This window comes from Rana temporaria, chromosome 7, assembly GCF_905171775.1.
Source record: "Rana temporaria chromosome 7, aRanTem1.1, whole genome shotgun sequence".
Lineage (NCBI taxonomy): Eukaryota > Metazoa > Chordata > Amphibia > Anura > Ranidae > Rana > Rana temporaria.
Window position 1 is genome coordinate 10,145,894 of NC_053495.1, and position 15,114 is coordinate 10,161,007.

The 15,114-nt window shown below is 45.9% G+C and overlaps 1 protein-coding gene across 1 annotated transcript; it reads right to left on the reverse strand.

Moving 5' to 3' along the window:
- Window positions 1–205: 205 nt before the first annotated feature.
- Window positions 206–13,957, reverse strand: RHO (rhodopsin). Its single transcript, XM_040358859.1, has 5 exons — window positions 13,462–13,957; window positions 8,804–8,972; window positions 7,741–7,906; window positions 6,107–6,346; window positions 206–1,150 (listed from the first exon to the last, which is right to left on the reverse strand). The coding sequence occupies exons 1-5, from the start codon at window positions 13,820–13,822 to the stop codon at window positions 1,022–1,024; spliced, it is 1,065 nt and encodes a 354-aa protein (XP_040214793.1). The 5' UTR covers window positions 13,823–13,957; the 3' UTR covers window positions 206–1,021.
- Between the last annotated feature and the right edge of the window lie 1,157 nt (window positions 13,958–15,114).

The window sequence follows — 15,114 nt, forward strand, 5'->3', positions numbered from 1 at the left end:
CGGGTAAGTTAATTAAATTAAAGAGCCGCCTCTGCAATGGGGTAGATCAATGTTGACTTTGCCATATGGGAAGCCAAGGCCTTTTAAAGGTGTGCCAAACTTTACAATAGCTAGGATCAGTTGGTGTTAAAAGTTTAATTGCCTGAGAGGTTGCTGAGTTATCAACCACAAGACCAAAACTCTTTTCAACTGAATTGCATTTTTTTGTGTGTCTTTTTGTGTCCTCGGGAAGCCTCACTTGGCCATGAGCAGCAACAGAAGAATATGGAGAACGTCGCCAATGATGATAAATTTTTGGTGGCGCGCAGTTCTTTCTGGTCAGTACACAGTTTCGAGAGAGTTTGGGGTTGAAAAACATAAATAATAAGACAGTTAAAAATATTTTTTTTTGTATTTTTTTACTTGCAAAGTGCTCGTTATTACAGCTGTAGAGGGTCTGTCTAACCTCACTATCAGACGTTACCCAAAAGAAAGAAAATAAATAAATAAAATAAGCAGAAAACTGGAATTTTTATAACGTCTTACAAAAAAAAAACCCTCCATTGTATTACAAAGACAAATTTAGCAAGATGAACGGGCCAGACACTGCGTTGCGCCATTGGTATCGACACCCAAGGGCTCGCCGATTCTAGGACATTTGTTGCTTCAAGTCTCTTGTCTTTATTGGTAGCAGAAGGCGTTTTTTTTTGTTTTTTTTTTCCAGGCTAAACAGCTATTTCACGGCCTTGAGGTATTTACAACAATTCTGGGCAAAATGCTTGCCTTGTTTTTAGTTGGTGGAAAAAAACGAACCCCTTCGCTGCCATAATGGCTCCATCGCATTGCAAAAAGCAATTGGAATGCAGTCGGTTTTCAGCAGCGGAGGGGTTGGGAGAGGCTCTTGCCCCTTCTGGGCAAAATATGTTTCAGGTATTTAAAGGGGGATATGGCGGCATTCTTTGCCTTAACGAGGAGGAGGCGGAGACGGGGTAGCGGGAGCTGAGTGAGGCAGCGCACCCTGACACAGGCTTGGACGATGATCTTATGCAGGTGACACCTGGCTGGTAGAGACAGAGGTGGCTTCTGTCTTAGAAGTGGCGGCAGAGGAGGCATCGTCATCTCCAAAGGGATTTTTGCCACAGCACAGGGTGGTGATCATGCAGTTACGGAACTGTGGGGGAGAAAGAAAAGCAACCATTAGTGGAATAGAATGAGGCTGAGAATTCTAAGTACTTTTTTTTTCAACTTTATTTCTTTATTAAGGTATTTCTTATGTTTTACCATTTGCAACCATACAATCATCCCCACATGGCCCCCATCCCTCCTCCCTTTCTTCCCACTCCCCAAGGAAAAATTGTTAAATCGTTAATATCTTGAGTGGTTCCTGATTGGAGATTAAAGTCATGCAGGTAGACTTATCTAGTATTCCAGTTGGGTCTTCATTCCTACACATTCATTACCCTCTCTCAGGGCCGGCCCTACCATGGGACCCGATGGTACCATTGTACCAGGCGGCACTTTCAGGGGGGCGGCAAATTGCCCCCCGCCCGCCATCCCATTCCGTCAGCTCCGCTCTCCACTCCACTGTGGGGCTAATTGCCGCCCCACCGCTCCTGCCGTTCCGCTCTCCACTCCACTGTGGGGCTAATTGCCGCCCCACCGCTCCTCCCGTTCCGCTCTCCGCTCCACTGTGGGGCTAATTGCCGCCCCACCGCTCCTCCCGTTCCGCTCTCCGCTCCACTGTGGGGCTAATTGCCGCCCCACCGCTCCTCCCGTTCCGCTCTCCGCTCCACTGTGGGGCTAATTGCCGCCCCACCGCTCCTCCCATTCCGCTCTCCGCTCCACTGTGGGGCTAATTGCCGCCCCACCGCTCCTCCCGTTCCGCTCTCCACTCCACTGTGGGGCTAATTGCATGAATAGAGCCATAACAGGTCCTTTTTATACTCCTATACATGTAAACAACCATAACAGGTCCTCTTTATACTCCTATATACATGTATAGAGCCATGATAGGTCCACTTTAGTTATGATATAAAATAATGGATGTGGGGGCATTTTGGTGGGCGTAGTTTTTTTTGGGGGGGGTGGCATTTTCATTCTTGGTACCAGGCAGCACAATGTCTTGGGCCGGCACTGCCCCCTCTCATCCTCATCCCTTTCACACACTCGTCCAGTCTTCTGCACTCTCCTTTAGCTTAGTCTAGGTTCTAATAGGTCACTTCTCGTCATTTAAGTACTTTTCTACTCTGTTATTATTCAGTAGTTTCACATTGTTGCAGGCCTTGTTCCTTTTACTGGCTTATCCACATTATGTAGCTGCTCCTTCCACTGATAATTCCTATTTTGCAGCTTTGCATTCTTGAAAGCCCTGCGCCTACTACTGCCGAATTCCCATTTTGTATCTTTGCATACTTGATATGGAGGTAGCTCCTGCCCTTTTGTATGGGGCCCAGAACAGCAGGAGTGGGTGCAATTACTGGAACCGATCCCCCTGTGTTTACAATGTCTCCATTTGTAATTGAACAGGGAGCCTCTGTACAGAGAGCTCCTCTTCATTCACTCTGCAGCTGAGGCTGCAGAGAAAGGATTGAGGAATCTGTGTCCCTATGATTTCTTAACAGCAACCCTGCTTGGAGGGTCTGTTTCCTGTAATATTTAATTCTCGTTCTGTAGCATTGGTGCTTCTGTTCCTCCCAATATCTAAATCTGATTCTCTACTCCCTACTCCTTCTACTGCCCAATTCTCATTCTGTAGCTTCACATTGTTGGAAGTCCTGCTCCTTCCACTGGCTATATCTAATTTGACCCTATGCATTCTTAGAGATCCTGCTTGGAGGCCCTTCTTCTTCTAATATCTAAATCTAATTTTTAATTTTGTAGCTTTGCATTGTAGGAGGTCCTACTCTTTCCACTGCCTAATTTTCATTTTATAGCTTCACATTTTTGGAGGTCCTGCTCTTTCCACTGCCAAATTCTAATTTTTTCCCTTTGCATTCTTGGTGGTCCTGCTCCTTTCAATATCTAATTCTCATTCTGTAACTTCACATTGTTGGAGGTCCTTCTCCTTCCACTGCCTAATTCTCATTTTGTCCCTATGCATCCTTGGAGATCCTGCTTGGAGGTCCTCCTTCTTCTAATATCTAAATCTCATTTTGTAGCTTTGCATTGTAGGAGGTCCTACTCTTTCCATTGCCTAATTTTCATTCTATAGCTTTACATTTTTGGAGGTCCTGCTCCTTCCACTGCCTTATTATCATGTTGTCCTTTTGCATTCTCAGAGGTCCTGCTCTTTCCAATATCTAATTCTCATTCTGCAACTTTGCATTGTTGGAGGTCCTTCTCCTTCCACTGCCTAATTCTCATTTTGTCCCCTTGCATTGTTGGAAGTCCTGCTCCTTCCACTGCCTATATCTAATTTGACCGTATGCATCCTTGGAGATCCTGCTTGGAGGTCCTCCTTCTTCTAATATATAAATCTAATTTTGTAGCTTTGCATTGTAGGAGGTCCTACTCTTTCCACTGCCTAAGTTTAATTCTATAGCTTCACATTTTTGGAGGTCCTGCTCTTTCCACTGCCTTATTCTCATGTTGTCCTTTTGCATTCTTGGAGGCCCTTCTTCCAATATCTAATTCTCATTCTGTAACTTTTCATTGTTGGAGGTCCTGCTCCTTCCACTGCCTAATTCTCATGTGTCCCTTTGCATTTTTGGAGGCCCTGCTCCTTTCAATATCTAAATCAATTCTGTAGCTTTTCATTGTAGGAGCCCCTACTACTTCTACTGCCCATTTCTCATTCTGTAGCTTCACATTGTAGGAGGTCCTACTCTTTCCACTGCCTAATTTTCATTCTATAGCTTCACATTTTTGGATGTCCTGCTCCTTCCCCTGCCTTATTCTCATGTTGTCCTTTTGCATTCCTGGAGGTCCTGCTCTTTCCAATATCCAATTCTCATTCTGTAACTTTGCATTGTTGGAGGTCCTTCTCCTTCCACTGCCTAATTCTCATTTTGTCCCTTTGCATTCTTGGAGGCCCTGTTCCTTCCAATATCTAATTCTCATTCTGTAATGCTACATACCTTGCATTGTTGGAGGTCCTTCTTCCACTGCCTTATTCTCATTTTGTCCCTTTTGCATTTTTGGAGACCCTGCTCCTTCCAATATCTACCGTATTTATTGGCGTATAACACGCACAGGCGTATAACACGCACCCTTACTTTAAGAGGGAAGATTCAGGAAAAAAACTTTCCACAGCCCCCTGCGTATAACACGCAGGCACAGTTAAGTCTCTATTTTCGGGGTAAAAAAGTGAGTGTTATACGCCAATAAATACAGTAATTCTCATTCTGTAACTTTGCATTGTTGGAGGTCCTGCTCCTTCCACTGCCTATATCTAATTTGACCCTATGCATTCTTCTTGGAGGTCCTCCTTCTTCTAATATCTAAATCTCATTTTGTAGCTTTGCATTGTAGCGAGGTCCAACTCTTTCCACTGCCTAAGTTTCATTCTATAGCTTCACATTTTTGGAGGTCCTGCTCCTTCTACTGCCAAATTCTCATTTTGTCCCTTTCCATTCTTGGAGGCTCTTCTCCTTCCACTGCCTAATTCTCATTTTTCCCTTTGCATTTTTGGAGGCCCTGCTCCTTCCAATATCTAAATCAATTTTTCATTGTAGAAGCCCCTACTCCTTCTACTGCCCAATTCTCATTCTGTAGCTTCACATTGTAGGAGGTCCTGCTCCTTCCACTGCCTTATTCTCATGTTGTCCCTTTCCATTCCTGGAGGCCCTGTTCCTTCCAATATCTAATTCTCATTCTGTAATGCTACATACCTTGCATTGTTGGAGGTTCTTCATCCACTGCCTTATTCTCATTTTGTCCTTTTGCATTCCTGGAGGTCCTGCTCTTTCCAATATCTAATTCTCATTCTGTAACTTTGCATTGTTGGAGGTCCTTCTCCTTCCACTGCCTAATTCTAATTTTGTCCATTTGCATTCTTGGAGGCCCTGCTCCTTCCAATATCTAAATCAATTTTTCATTATAGAAGCCCCTACTCCTTCTACTGCCCAATTCTCATTCTGTAGCTTCACATTGTTGGAGGTCCTACTCTTTCCACTGCCTAATTCTCATTTTGTCCCTTTGCATTCTTGGAGGTCTTGCTCCTTCCAATATCTAATTCTCATTTTGTCCCTTTGCATTCTTGGAGGCCCTGTTCCTTCCAATATCTAATTCTCATTCTGTAATGCTACATACCTTGCATTGTTGGAGGTCCGTCTTCCACTGCCTTATTCTCATTTTGTCCCTTTGCATTCTTGGAGGTCTTGCTCCTTCCAATATCTAATTCTCATTCTGTAACTTTTCATTGTTGGTGGTCCTGCTCCTTCCACTGCCTATTTTTTCAATCTGTAGCTTCACATCCTTGGTGGTTCTGCTCCTTCCACTGCCTGATTCCTATTCTGTTGCTCTACTGTCTTGGAGGACTTTGTTCCTATCACATTTTATTATTTTCACTCTCGTCCTGCGCCATGGCAGTTCCCCATGACATGCAGCTCTGCCCTTTATACAATCATGAGAATGGATAGAGAGCTACCACCCTCCACATTAGCATACCTCCCATAATAACGCAATACTCTCCACTCCTATAAATATACATTTACTGAAAGTCTTTTTTTTTTTTCTCAACTATCTGTTTGTTAGAAGTACACACAGACAGGGAGGTGATAACATTTAAGCCGCTTTCACACTGAGGCGCTTTTCAGGTGCTTTCACGCTAAAAAAAGCGAATTAAAAGCTCACGAAAATTTATTTTCTATTCAAATCAATGAATGCTTTCACACTGGGGTAGCGCACTGGCAGGGAGGTGAAAGAACACCCCTCTCCATTGAAATGAATGGAAAGCTCTTCAAAAGCGCCTGAAAAGCTCTTCAAAAGCACTCAGTGTTTTACAGACAGTTCAGAAGCGCCTCAGTGTGAAAGGGGCCTAACACAGTAGGCATGCAGAGTAGCAATTAAGGCCAAAGAAGGTTGGAGTATCAGGAAGCAGACGTTGGAAATGGTGGAGAATCGGGGAAGACAAGCAAGGAAGGGATGATTGTGTAGGAGAAGATGATTATGCAAACAACCAACACACCTGTTTGTTCAGCATAATGTAGATGACGGGGTTGTAGATGGCAGAGCTCTTGGCAAAGAAAGCTGGCACGGTCATGAAAATCGGGCCGAACTCTGAGCCTTGGTTGCAGAAGATGTAGAAAGCGACATAGGCGTAGGGGACCCAGCAAATCAGGAAGAAAATGACCATAATGATAACCATTCGGGTGACTTCTTTCTCTGCCTTCTGGGTGGTGGCTGATTCCTGCTGCTGGGCTGCAGCCTGTGGAGGAGAAGAGGGTCAAGGGTGAGAAGGAGGAACCAAGGCCACTTACCTTCCCTGCCTTGTTAAAACGACTCCTATGTTTAGGGTGGAAAGGGTACTGGGAGGTGTTTCTACTGATATGGGACTTCAGTAAATAGTCTTCTTGGAAGTTCAGCTGGGGTGCTGGCGGATTGTCAGTAAGTAAAGGGAAATGCATAGTGCCTGATATCAAAGTTCTCCTGAGGAAGCCATATATATGGCGAAACATGTAGAGACCAATCAGCCTTGCCCCTATATCAGTGATTTATTTCTGAATGTTTATTCTGTGTATTCATTCTATATTAATTTTTTAATTCATTAAATTTATATTTTCTACATCGTTGTCTTCCTTGCGCCTTAAAAGTCCCACTTCTCCTGTTTATTCTAATTAGAACAGGTCAAGTGATTGACCATGGTAAGGAAGGGTGAACAATGAATGTAGAAGGTTTGTGGACCCCCCCCAGTAGGGTGACCACGTGTCCCTGGTTGCCCAGGACAGTCCCACATTTTGCAGTTCTGTCCCGGGCACCTTCATTCCAGGACAATACAGTGTCCCGGAATGAAACCGACACAGCCACCCGATGAGCCGACAGGTGGAAACTGTCTGTTTCCCAGCCCAGGGTGTTCGCCCCGCAATGCACTGCGCTCAACCAGGGCGCAGTAAAAGCTGGTAGTTAAGGAGCGGGGCTGGGAAGCCGAAATCTTTAACGACTGATGAGTCATCAGCTGTCAATGGGCTTACCCGCTGACAGCTGAATAATAAAAAAAGAAAGCTGCCAATAAAAAAAAAAAAAAAAGTGTGGGTTCCCCCTCCCCTAGTCCATTCCAGACCCTATGGGGGCTTCCAGATTCTGATAATCCCCCTGCCTGCATGCCACCACAACCACCAGCCAGGGTAAGATGGGGACAAGGTGCTTTGGGGTGGGGAAGGGGGGGGGGCAGAGCCCGAGAGGTCTGGTATGGACTAGGGGGAGGGGGCACTATGTTTTTTGTGCTTTTTGTTTTTTCAATAGCTGCAACTGACTTTTTTCTTTAGAAATTGGAATTTTTGCTGCAGCAGGTTCTATACATGGTACACATGCACCACTTTACAGGCAGACTAAGGGGACCCCCCAGGCACTATATTTAGAGGAATTGTTCATTTTTTATTGCTGCATAATGCTCCTGAACATTTTTAAAAACATTTTTTGCATTGATACAAGTGCCCCAAGGCAGTACCCGGATTCCCCATACCCCTATTATGGCCAATTACTTGCATATAAGCCTTTAAAATTGGAAAATTGTTGTGAAGGAGAGGGTGTCCCTGAATGGCAGTTTGGAAATGTGGTCACCCTACCCCCCAGAAGATAAGTGGTCCTGCCCTCAGCACCTACCTCTTTCACAGTGCACACCAGACGTCCGTAGCAGAAGGTAATGATGATCAGAGGGATGAGGAAGTGGACAACGAACATGTAGATGACAAAGGACTCATTGTTGATCTCGGGCTTCAGAGTGTAGTAGTCAACTCCGCATGAGCACTGCATTCCCTCAGGGATGTATCTGGAAGAAAACAGAGGAGATGGTCAGGAAGTCTGGGAAGAGTAGCCTTGTACCCTTAGGCCCATCATTGAAACAACCGAGATTAATGGATGAAAGGGGCAGGACAGGGACAGGAAAGGACTAGATCAGGGATCCTCAAACTACGGCCTTCCAGCTGTTGTAGAACTACACATCCCGTGTGGCATGATGGGAATTGTAGTTCCTGAACAGCTGGAGGACCGTAGTTTGAAGACCCAAGGACAAGATAATGCCGGTGTCTTTTCGATCAAGTTCCCCTATCGAGATGGTTCCCGCTGTGTGTTACAACTGGCGCCGCCCCTGCACCCACTGCCGCCCCGAGGCCTGGTCTCGGTGGCCTTGTCAGGAATCCGGCCCTGCATGTGGTGACTGCATTATTCTCAAGTGTATATAAAGAGCCTGTATTCCTTTCAATAAAGGTTCTGATTCCTGCTTGACCCTCAACACAGAGGCTCGTCTCGTACTTGGGGGAGAATTATTCGTATGCGTTTCTTGTTCGGTAGCTGCCTTTGTGTTCGGGAATGGAATGTCCTAAACGACTTTAACCCCTTTCATACGCGGGGTGTCGTTGCAGATGGGAATTCTGTTCACTTTGAACAATTTTCTTCCCAATTCTGTTGCGTACAAAAAGTTTGGGGAATTCTCCCCAGTGGGACGCAGAAGGCAGTTAAGTGTTTTTTTTTTTTTTTTTAACTCTTTCCTTCTTTTTCTAGAATTTATGGCTTTAACCACAATTTAAAGGTGATCTGCAGCCTCTTGATTCTAAATAAATCTGAAACAGCTCAAAAAGAGGAGATAGGGAGGTAATGATGGTAAATGAGGATGGGGGAGGAGTTAAGGTGGTTCAATTATATTTCATTGATTCTCACTGTGATGTACCTGGACCAGCCGAAGAGAGGAGGAACAGCGCAAGCCAAGGCCATGATCCAAGTGAATGCTACACCCATCATGGCGTGGTTCTCACCGAATCGGAAATTGCTCATGGGCTTGCAGACCACAATGTATCGCTCAATGGCCAACGCCACCAGGGACCAAAGGGCAATTTCACCTGTCAGACAGAAATGAGGATTATTCGTGATTCGAAACCAACAAGGTGCCCAGCAGCATCAATGTTACACTTAGATTCCTTCCTATACACCTCCCATATTGCGTAGGTAGCCAAAGCTTTTTAGCAATACTGTAGCCACCCTTTTCTTTGGATTTGGGCTTCCTCTAAATGTTTGCCCCTTTAAGTTTTTAAAGTTTTATGAGTTTTAAAAATGGGCTCCATTTACTTTGAGTACTCAGATACCAGCAAAATGTAATAGGAGCAATTGCACTAGTATCTCCAGGGCTTTTTTTCTCAAAAAATAGGTGCAGGAACTCCCTTCTTCCGAGTCACCTCTTGTGTCCACCCCTACCCACCTCCGAGCACCATTCCTTGGTTCCACCCCCTACCCACCTCCGAGCACCATTCCTTGGTCCCACCCCCTACCCACCTCTGAGCACCATTCCTTGGTTCCACCCATTACCCACCTCTAAGCACCATTCCTTGGTTCCACCCCCTACCCACCTCCGAGCACCATTCCTTGGTCCCACCCCCTACCCACCTCCGAGCACCATTCCTTGGTCCCACCCCCTACCCACCTCTGAGCACCATTCCTTGGTTCCACCCATTACCCACCTCTGAGCACCATTCCCTGGTTTCACCCCCTACCCTCCTCCGAGCACCATTCCTTGGTTCCACCCATTACCCACCTCTGAGCACCATTCCCTGGTTTCACCCCCTACCCTCCTCCGAGCACCATTCCTTGGTTCCAACCCCTATCCACCTCTGAGCACCTTTCTTTGGTTCCATCCCCTACCCATCTCTCAGCAATGGATACAGAACCAAGTATCAATTCATGCTCCTAAGTAATTTGTATGTAATTTGATAATGATAGGAAGTAAAACAGATCCCCTGTAGCCAGCAATAATGGCACACGCCCCAGCAACAATAGACTCTGAACAGCTAGTAACAATAGACCCCTCCCTCAACAGTTGTCTCCCAGCAACGATTGTCTCCAGTAGCATAAGAGCCCCCCAGCAACAATAGAACCCCCCTGTAAAAAGAGATCCCCCTCAGGCAACAATAGATCCCCCAGCAGCCTGCATTAATAGACCCTCCAATACACCCCAGCACTCCTTGCCATTACATATATTCAGAGCTGGAGGTGCCGGAACTGCGTTCCCCCGCGTTCCTGCTGAAAAAAAGCCCTGAGTATCTCACTATGACTATACCAACTAATGGGCAACTGATGAAGTCTGGATAATTTTGGTGGACTGGTCAAACTGGACTTTCACACTGGAGGTTAGGTCAGGCTGAGTGATGAATGCATAAAAAAAAACGCCTGTCACCCTTTGATGACTCAAGTCCTGTTTATTAGGCCCCTTTCACGCTGGGGCGCTTCTAAACTGCCAGTAAAACACTGAGCGCTTTTGAAGAGCTTTCCAGGCGCTTTTTAGGCGCCAGCTCCGCTACCCAAATAAAATTGATGTCCTTTTTTTCCCCCACAAATAGAGCTTTCTTTTGGTGATATTTGATCACCTCTGCGGTTTTTATTTTTTGTGCTATAAATACATATCTTTTTTAACTTTTTGCTATAATAAGTATCCCCAAAATTTAGAAAAATAAAAATGTTTCTTCAGTTTAGGCCAATATGTATTCTACATATTTTTGATACCAAAAAAAAAACACAATTAGCATACATTGATTAGTTTGCGCAAAAGACATTGTGGCCGGCAATTCACAGGTGCCTTTATACTCCTGGATACATGTATAGAGCCATGGCAGGTCCTTTTATACGCCTATATGCATGTATAGAGCCATGACAGGCCCTCTTTATAGATCTATAGAGCCATGACAGGCCCTCGTTATAGATCTATAGAGCCATGACAGGCCCTCGTTATACTCCTATATACATTTATAGAGCCATGACAGGTCCTCGTTATACTCCTATATACATGTATAGAGCCATGGCAGGTCCTTTTATACACCTATATGCATGTATAGAGCCATGACAGGTCCTCTTTATAGATCTATAGAGCCATGACAGGCCCTCGTTATATTCCTATATACATTTATAGAGCCATGACAGGTCCTCGTTATACTCCTATATACATTTATAGAGCCATGACAGGTCCTCGTTATACTCCTATATACATTTATAGAGCCATGACAGGTCCTCGTTATACTCCTATATACATTTATAGAGCCATGACAGGTCCTCTTTATATTCCTATATACATTTATAGAGCCATGACAGGTCCTCTTGATATTCCTTTACATGTAAAGAGTCTCGACAGGTCCTCTATATACATGTATAGAGCCATGACAGGTCCTCTTTATACTTCTTTATACATGTATAGAGCCATGACAGGTTCTCTTTATACATCTATAGAGCCATGACAGGCCCTCGTTATACTCCTTTATACAAGTATAGAGCCATGTCAAGTACTCTTTATAGTCCTATATACATTTATAGAGCCATGACAGGTCCTCTTTATACTCCTATACATGTATAGAGCAATGACAGGTCCTCTTTATACTCCTTTATACATGTATAGAGCAATGACAGGTCCTCTTTATACTCCTTTATACATGTATAGAGCCATGACAGGTCCCCTTTAGTTATCATGATATAAAATAATGAATGTGGGGGCCTTTTGGTTGGCGTGATTTTTTTTCTGGGGGGCGGGGGCAGCATTTCATTCTTGGTCCCAGGCAGCACAATGTCTTGGGCCGGCACTGCTTGGGACTACATCCCTACGGGGGAGACGTTTGGGGCGTCCCCCAACAGGGATGTAGTGCCAAGGGAGGGGGCGAGCACGCTGACTAACCCCCAGCCAGAACGGCTCGGATGATGGGGGCAAGCTTACTGAGGAGGAACAGGAAGTAAGAAATTCCGAAAAAGAAAAAAAAAATTTAAAAGGGAAATCGAAGGAAAAGGTAAGTGAACCAACAATGCACGAGCTTGAAGGAACCTATTTAGAAAATAAAAAACAAACCTTTACAACCTCTTTAACCACTTCAATACCCGCCCATTGTCATTTGACGTCCACAGATGGGATCTCCCATCCTGGGTGGACGTCAAATGACGTCCTGGGCTTTGCGAGTGGATATCTGAATGATGCCTGCAGCTAGAGGCATCATCCAGATATCCTTTTGTTCTGCCGGCGATTCTGCGCAGCATAAGAATGATCATAGCGGCGGTTTCGCCGCTTGATTGTTCTTACAGGTGGCGGGAGGGGACATCCCCCCCCCTCCCGCTGCCATCCGGTGCTTCTCCGGGCTCTCCCGTGCCATCGGGGGCCCGGAGAAAGAATCGTCCAGTGCTCGCAGGAAGCATAGAGATGACTGGTGACCAGATGGTCACCAGTCATCTCTATGACCGTCGGAGGACCCGGGCGCGATGTGATGACGTCACGCCCGGGTCCCCGTAAGTAAACAAAGCCGCGATTGCGGCTAGTAAGCAACAGTATTCATGAGATCGGTGAATTTTTTTTCACCGATCTCATGGTTTCCAGCCTGGAGGAGAGATGCAGGGTCTTATTGACCCCGCATCTCTCCATAAAGAGGACCTGTCACACACATTTCCTATTCCTTGTAATAGGAATAAAAGTTAAAAAAAAAATAGAAAAGAAGTGTAAAAAAAGAAAAAAATAAATAAAAAAATAAATAAAAGAATAAAAAATAAAATTAAAACGCCCCTGTCCCCGGTAGCTCGCGCGCAGTAGCGAATGCACACGTAAGTCCCGCCGACATATGTGAACGCCGTTTAAACCACATATGTGAGGTATCGCCGCGTGTGTTAGAGTGCCAGCAACAAATCTAGAACTAGATCTCCTCTGTAACTCTAAACTGGTAACCTGTAAAAAAAAATTAAAGCGTTGCCTATGGAGATTTTTAAGTACCGAAGTTTGGCGCCATTCCATGAGTATGCGCAATTTTAAAGCGTGACATGTTAGGTATCTATTTACTCGGTGTAACATAATCTTTCACATTATACAAAAAAATTGGGCTAACTTTACTGTTTTGTTATTTTTTTAATTCATGAAACATTTTTTTTCCAAAAAAAGGGCGTTTGAAAAATTATTGCGCGAATACCGTGCAAGATAAAACGTTGCAATGACCGTCGTTTTATTCCCCAGGGTGTCTGCTAAAAAAACATATATAATATTTGGGGGTTCTGCGTAATTTTCTAGCAAAAGAATAATGATTTTTACATGTAGGAGAGAAGTGCCAGAATAGGCCCGGTAATGAGGTGTGTATAAAAGCCCGGTATTGAAGTGGTTAAGGCGTCTTGATCTATTAGTAAACTAATCCAGAGCTTTCCCCTTCCCGACTCCTTGACTAACCTTTAAAAAGATATCTATCATGAAGCCCAATACCTATTTCAGACCCCAATCGAAATATCTACAGATTCAGCTTCACCGCCCTACTTTCCTGGCTACTTCCATCTAAGACAAATCTAGTCCTTCACACCAGATCCCCTTTCAAGGGACATGGATGGACTTACCACCAAGGGTAGCGAAGAAGCCTTCAAAGTAGCAACCAGACTGTCCGAATACAAAGTATCCATGGAGGGAGGTGTACAACGTGATGGTGAATCCACACAGGACCATGAAGTGGTTGGCAAAGGCCAGATTTAGCAGGATGTAGTTTAAGGGTGTTCGGAGCTTCTTGTGCTGGATGGTGACGTAGAGGGTCATGAAGTTGATTGGGAAACCGAGGAGGATGAGCAAGAACATGTAGGCGGCCAATATTGAATACTTCCATGGCTCTGCCAGGTAATACTGAGGGTATTCGAAGGGGCTTCGTACTACCCCAGTCTTGTTAGACATGGGGATGTAAAAATTGGGACCTTCTGTTCCGTTCATGGTGGCAGCTCTTGAAAGTTTTCACCCCCCTCGGGTTAGAAACCACTTCTTGTGCGTCTCTCCCTCCTCTCAGGAATCCCAAGAAAAACCTTTATGTTCCCAGCAAGAGCCGCTCTACAGAGTGACCGCGGGTACACCACTCTTTATAACGTGCCAACTTCCATAAGCCGCCACTGCCAATGTCAGCACCCAGGGATTTAGATCTCCATTAATCATTGTAATCCAAGCTAAGGTTGCAAAGTGTTAATTGGCTTCTCCTAAACGTATTAAGACTACACCTGTCTCACTGTTAAACACATTGGAGGAAAGTGTATTTAAAAGTGACAGCGAGAAATTCAGGTCAGGCTAATGAAAGCCCCCTTATCGCGGCATATCAAACAGATGATTAAAGCTGCAATGACGCACCCGCTGCAGAGGACGTCTATAAATTGTTAGCACTCTGCCCTTCCAAAGCTGGGGTCTGAGATGGGGCACCGCCTGCATGGAAGGGAAAGCACTCACATCGCCACATCCGTAAATTTGAGAGGGAACAAGAAAAGAGGGTACTCAAAAAGTAAGCATAGGCCTGACTTTAGAACAGTGGTTCTCAACCTGGGGGTCGGGACCCCCTCGGGGGTCGAATGATGATTTGCTAGGGGTCACCGAATCCTGGGCTGTCCCTGGAGCCCGCATTGCTCTCCCCAGTAGGGCTGTCCATAGAGCCCGCATTGCTCTCCCCAGTAGGGCTGTCCTTGTAGTCCGCATCGCTCTCCCCAGTAGGGCTGTCCCTTGAGCCCGCATCGCTCTCCCCAGTAGGGCTGTCCCTGGAGCCCGCATTGCTCTCCCCAGTAGGGCTGTTCCTGGAGCCCACATCGCTCTCCCCAATAGGGCTGTCCCTGGAGTCCGCATCGCTCTCCCCAGTAGGGCGGTCCTTGTAGTCCGCATCGCTCTCCCCAGTAGGGCTGTCCCTGGAGCCCACATCACTCTCCCCAGTAAGGCTGTCCTTGTAGTCCGCATCGCTCTCCCCAGTAGGGCTGTCCCTGGAGCCCGCATTGCTCTCCCCAGTAGGGCTGTCCCTGGAGCCCGCATCGATCTCCCCAGTAGGGCTGTCCTTGTCGTCCGCATCGCTCTCCCCAGTAGGGCTGTCCCTGGAGCCCGCATTGCTCTCCCCAGTAGGGCTGTTCTTGTAGTCCGCATCGCTCTCCCCAGTAGGGCTGTCCCTGGAGCCCGCATCGCTCTCCCCAGTAGGGCTGTCCCTGGAGCCCACATCGCTCTCCCCAATAGGGCTGTCCCTGGAGCCCGCATCGCTCTCC

Bases quoted from the DNA above. Each gene is read 5' to 3' on its own strand.
- RHO (XM_040358859.1), bottom strand. From the start codon at position 13,822: ATGAACGGAACAGAAGGTCCCAATTTTTACATCCCCATGTCTAACAAG. The intron at 8,973-13,461 runs GTAAGTCCATCC...TCTGTCTGACAG, and splicing joins CTTCTTCGCTACCCTTGGTG to GTGAAATTGCCCTTTGGTCC. The intron at 7,907-8,803 runs GTACATCACAGT...GTTTTCTTCCAG, and splicing joins CCTCTCTTCGGCTGGTCCAG to ATACATCCCTGAGGGAATGC.